This window comes from Lolium rigidum, chromosome 4, assembly GCF_022539505.1.
Source record: "Lolium rigidum isolate FL_2022 chromosome 4, APGP_CSIRO_Lrig_0.1, whole genome shotgun sequence".
NCBI classification, from domain to species: domain Eukaryota; kingdom Viridiplantae; phylum Streptophyta; class Magnoliopsida; order Poales; family Poaceae; genus Lolium; species Lolium rigidum.
The window spans coordinates 224,110,728-224,116,727 of NC_061511.1; the positions used below are offsets into that span (position 1 = coordinate 224,110,728).

General features: G+C 45.7%; 1 protein-coding gene across 1 annotated transcript; it reads right to left on the bottom strand.

Annotated features, from left to right (window-relative positions):
- Positions 1-794: 794 nt before the first annotated feature.
- On the bottom strand, positions 795-1,611 carry LOC124707145 (photosystem I reaction center subunit VI, chloroplastic). Its single transcript, XM_047238811.1, has 2 exons — positions 1,356-1,611; positions 795-1,258 (listed from the first exon to the last, which is right to left on the bottom strand). The coding sequence occupies exons 1-2, from the start codon at positions 1,463-1,465 to the stop codon at positions 946-948; spliced, it is 423 nt and encodes a 140-aa protein (XP_047094767.1). The 5' UTR covers positions 1,466-1,611; the 3' UTR covers positions 795-945.
- Positions 1,612-6,000: the final 4,389 nt, after the last annotated feature.

Here is a 6,000-nt window from a genome sequence, read left to right on the forward strand (position 1 = left end):
GTTTATTCGAGGCTAAAGCTTCGATCATAATTAGCTAGCAAATGATCTATCGTTCCTGTTTTCTGCATCAGCAACTGTTGCGTGTATATTTACCTGTGTAGTTGTAGTGCACCTATATCGAGTCATGAATAGGCCCAACAATGTGTATTGGCTAGTGCCATAAAACAAAGGCAAAGTACTACAGATCACCACTGTTAGTGTACTCCGTTGTAAACACCTAGAGTCGTTGTAAGGTATGTAAAGCTTTCAGACACCTTTACCTCCATTGTTCCTGAACAATGGAAAGTTTGGTGCAAATGCCAAGATAAAGCGGTGATTTCCCCTACTTTACACTAATCACAAGATAGCTCGATCGCACTGAACTGAAAAACGGGCCTGTAGCCTATTGAGCATTTTTATATTGAAAAATGAACAGAAAAATGGAGTACTACTGAACCTACTCTTTCTACCTTGTATAGGTGTGTTGTCTTGTCAAGTTGGATTTTGGCATAAAGTTCCACTATATAGCGTATGTTTACTGGGGCACTGATCATACGCTAAACCTGCTATCATAATCAGCTAACAAGTGATCTTTTCCTGTTTACAGCAGCACCTAGATGGCTAGATCGAGCCATGAATAGGCTGGACAATGTGTATTTGCTGGTGCCGTAGAACAGAGGCCAAGTACTCTAGATCGGCACTGTAAGTGTACCATGTATGCGCACGGTCGCATCACATGCACTGGACGATTAAAATCACCACCTGTATAAACATAGTACAACAGCACAGTAATTGAACATCAAATGGTCCAGTGGTAGAGTACTATGCATCACGCACGCAGCTAGCATCGTTTCAATAACCGATACGCGGAGTACAGGAATCAAGTATCAACATTACACAAAGATGGAGGTGGGATCAGATCCATGGTACAAGGAGGCAAGGGAAAGGAGAGAGCTTGATTGGAGCTTAGATCTTGCCGCGTGGGCCGGGGACGGGTGGCAGCTGGGGCCCCTTCTTGATGGGGAGCAGGTCCGGCGAGGCGCTGGCGGAGACGTAGGCGAGCAGGGAGCCGCCGCCGAGGAGCAGGAACTTGAGCAGCAGGCCGCGCTTGGTGAAGGGCGCGGCGAAGGTGTTGAAGAACTTGCTCTGCAGGCCGTTGTAGGGGGACGGCGCGTCGGAGCCGTACAGGTCCCACTGCCCCGTGGTGTTGCCGATGTCGTCCAGGTCGAAGTACACGCTCTTCTCGCCGTACTTGGCCACCACCGCCGCGCCCCGAGCCCTGCCCGCACCATGGACGCAGAGTTCTTCAGTTAGCTAGCTGATCGCACGCACGTAATGCGGTGGTAGAAACTCGTGTCACAGAATGTGTCTCGTACCTGCGGATGGAGCGGGCGGAGGAGGGCCGGACGGCGAGCTTGCGGCCGGAGATGGAGCTGCCGGAGAGGCCCTTCACGGCGACCGGCTGGACGGCGACGAGGGACGCCATTGCTGCGAGATGTACAGTTCTATCTTCTTCTGAAGACGATGATGCTCTGGCGGGTACGTGCACAGACGTAGTTCGGTGGACGCTGTTAAGGATTTGAAATGGACGCTCGGCCGTCGATCAGGTTTGTGTGGGAGGGGCTGCGCGCGAACGAGGCCATAGGGAGGGCGCCACGCCGCCGGCTCCGGATAGCCTTATCCCGATCCCGTGATGACTTGGCATGCCGACGTGGTATCCGTCTGCCTTGTTCGTGGCGAAGTAGATCGATCTCACCGTCCGTTCAGGCTTGCTTCCGACAGGATCGCTCGTATAGATTTCGTGGGCCGGCGAGGCTAGGACGGCAGCACGTGCACCGATCGGGCGTGCATGGTATGAAACGTACGCGAGTACAATACGGTGTGTCGGTGTAGTAAGGTACTCTATTACTCTTAAGCACCCCTCGTGGTGTACACGATGTCCATTAGCATGGGCAAGATCGAGATCTGAGATCTAGCTGAGTTTTGCTTAGTTAGCCCTTTCACAATGCATTTATGCACGCTATTCTAGATAGGGGTGTCCGTTAAAAACCAACCTATGCAATGCGTTGTATATCTTATAAGTTGTATAATGATTTTATGGACATGTATGTATGGAATTAATTGTATTAGGAATGCATTTTGCCTATAACTTGGCAAGAGTTGTATCTTAGTCTCTTAGCTAAAGTACAACACCAATCTATTTCTTCATTTAATATAGTGTCGTGTAAGCAAAGTATCTAGGATACCACGCTAAGAAACACTCGGAAAAGCCTTATATCTGCTCGATTATCTACGGCCTACGTGCAGTGCGCAAGGTGCTTTACAAGGAGCAGTAAAGGGATCTATCTTAACTATAACTCACTTTAGCAGGAGTAGTTGTTAATTCATCAAAGGAAAAGAGACAAGCTTATTTGTGTCCACAAATGATTTAGCAGTATTACCACTGCCATTCAAATCACCAAATCTTTCACATGTCCTCGCATTGTAAATGTATGATAAGCTTATGACAGAGAACAACCAATTGCATCGGATCAAGATCATTTGGTTCAAACTCAACTAACTTCAGTAGGCTCTCAAAATTAAAAGCCTAGGAACATCATGTTCTCTCGCAGAATAAATATTCTAATTGTATTCTAGCAATCGACATATTTTTTTTTAAACCATCATGGTTTAGAGATCTATGGTGCATCTAAGATGAGCTTAAGTTTATATTTAAATCTAGGTTTCGATCCGTAGGGTCCTCTTGTTAAATGTATTTGCCTTATGTATCTTGTTTCGTGGAATTCTTGGTGTACTATTGAATTATTTTGCGATCTAATCAAAGAAAGTTCGTCCAAATTAACTTCGTGTCACTACATAAGTTAATGTACAACCTAATCACCTAGGTTTAGCCCATCACAGAAGCAGGTTTGGTTCTTACTATTTTTTAAAAAATGTTGTAGGTGTTTCCCTACCATATTCCTTTCATTTATTTATTTATTCGTGAACTTGTGAGCTTTATTGATCAAGAAATAATAATGTTCTTATAATCATCAATGATCAATGCCAACACATATGGAAGCACTAAATCATCTAAGATACCAATAACTTACCTTTTTCCTAACCATGTTAAGCCGTGAGCTATTTTATGGTCCAACAAGTTAACTTTACCACACAACTCAGCCAAAGAGCAAAATATGCATATTTATTATCCGCCTTGTCTTTCTACTTGTGCTGTTTGACAAATTCACACGAGCGCGCTTTGTGGCAGTGGCCCTAAACTTCAGGAGGTGAAGCCGCGGGTGAAACAACATCTCTCGGATTATAGTTTCATATGTTTGATGACAATATATGTGATACACTAATGTGTGTTGATATAGTGCAGAAAATATATGTGGTTGAATTTGTGTTGAGAAATAAGAGAAAAGGAAGCAGGGAAACTTTCCCAGGCCGGATAATCCGGGGCCGAATATTCTGAAAAACGGCTAAGGATTTTTCGGACGAGCTCTCAGTACCCCCTGGAACCAGGCCGGATATTTATGTCTGGCCCGGATAATCCGGTCCTTACTTAGATCGGATAATCGGCCCCCAAAGTTCCTGCAACGGCTCGATTTTGGGAGGGGTATAAATACCCCCCTTCTTCCTCCACCTCAAGATGCTCAATCATGTTCAAGTTCATCCACCATTAGAGCCATTTGAAGAAACACAAGATTCACTAGATCTCCTCCTACAACCATCCAAATCTCTTGATCTTTTGAGAATCGAAGGAGAAGACCCCGATCTCCATCTTCACCGAAGCGATTTACATTTTCCTCTCATTTGATTGAGGGCCCCGTTGCTAGTGTTCCATTTGGAAAGCTTAGTTGCTTGTGGTTGATTTGTTCTTGTTCTTGTTGTTGTGTTGTTACAGATAGTGGGAGCCTCCAATTAGGTTGTGGATGTGTACCCCAAGAACTTTGTAAATGCCTGATTTCCGCCTCGAGGAGATCCGTTAGTGGAAGTGGCTAGGACTTTGTGGTGTTGCTCACAGCAGACCTGAGTGACGCCTTTGTGGCGTTGGTCTGGCCTTCGTGGCGACCACACTACTCCAAACGTAGACGTACTTCCCCTCAAAAGAAAGGAACTACGGGAATCATCTTTGTGTCTCCGGGTGCTCCACTCTCGGTTAGCTCTACACTTATTAGCTCTATTATATCTTGTAGATATATTTTGCTTAGTTGTAGATCTTGTCATATAAATAAATTCACATAGTTGCATATCTAGAGAATTTACCTTTGTGTCAAGCCTAAATTGAAAAAGAACTAAAAATTGGTTAGCACCTAATCATCCCCCTCTAGGTGCGGCATATGATCCTTTCAGCGGGTGGCCGGCAGCGAAGGGCAACACTCATGGGACGTGGAGGTCATCGCTAACTCGGGTTACGACATGTTTCTTGGCCACGACCGGCGGGAATTCTCTAGCACAAATAAGCTAGAGCTTGGGAAGTTCTCCGTGTTCCACTATGATGGAGCCATGTAGCCCACCATGGTGGTTTTTGAGGATTACTCCAAGTGTTGGAAACAGTACCAGCACGTGGAGGACGACAATGCTGGTACGACTACTTCCCTATTAGGTCTCGTGTATGATCCTAGTTCATACGTACTATGATTGAATTCAAAAGGAAGGCAAGTCCTCATAGCCGCAAGGCAACAACTGCGGAAGTGGCAATGACAAGGAGTGAGACGACACATTGGAAGTGGATACCATTTGCGGGCTATCACAACAATACATAGAGAGTGATGTGTTCATGGCATCCTATGATTTTGCAATTCGATGAATAACTTGCTTGCAGACTATCGCAACACGTACATGCGTGCAACAAGGATATCACCTAAGGTTAACCATGCCGGCTGATGTCTCTGCGGAAACGGGAAACTCCATGGTATGGATAGTGTCAAAAGCGCCTAGAAATGAACCAATTGAGATCCCGATAACTTTTTAAGAATTCAAAGTCTTGAAAGCCGACTTATCACTAAACCCCCACCACTCACCATGTATAGTGAGTAAGCAGATGGAAGAAGAACGGAAGAGAGTGAGGCCGGAAGAACAAATGTAGCGGAGGAAGAATCGGCAGACCGAGTTATAAAAGTGAAATTATTATCAAATTGTCTACACCTGACATCATAATGCCTTGTGATAAAAAAAAATTGAGTACAAAGGTCTTCTTTATCATGGCTCTCAAATTGCAAATCTAAACATAATTAAATCTCCACTGTGCATTTTCCACAATCCAAAATTCAAACCAAAATATCTTTATAACCAAGTGCCTGAATCAGGGTCCGTTTTTGGTTTTTGCATTTTGTTTCTGGTGTCAAAATGCTCGAGATCAATTTCCTGTCTTTTTTTACCGTGGTACCATAGGAAAAACCTCTACAGTGTATTTTATATTAGTAAATTATGTAAAAGGTATACACATGTAGGGATTCGTAGCATTGAAAACAAAAAATTTCCTACCGCGAGAACGCAATCCAAGCCAAGATGCAATCTAGAAGATGGTAGCAACGAGGGGATAAACGAGACTAACCCTTGAAGAGTTCCAAAGCCTACGAGAGGAGGCTCTCGTTGCTGCGGTAGACGATCACTTGCCGCTTTCAAAAGCGCGTAGAAGATCTTGACGGTGCCACAATCGGGCAGCACCTCCGTACTCGGTCACACGTTCGGTGTTGATGACGACGTCCTTCTCCCCGTTCCAGCGGGCAGCGGAAGTAGTAGATCCTCCTCGGAATCCCGGCAGCACGACGGCGTGGTGGCGGTGTCGATGGAGATCTCCGGCGGAGCTTCGCTAAGCATATGCGGGAGAAGTAGTGGAGGAGGGGCGCTAGGGTTTGGGGAGAGGGGGTGCCTTGGGCGCCGGCCACAAAGGGGGCAGCCAAGGTTGGAGGCAAGAGTGGTCGGCCACCCTCCCCTTGTCCCTCATTATATAGGTGGAAGCCCCAAGAGTTGTAGTCCAAGTCTTCGAATAAGACCCCAACACCAAAACTTCCCAAAGGTGGGAAACCTACT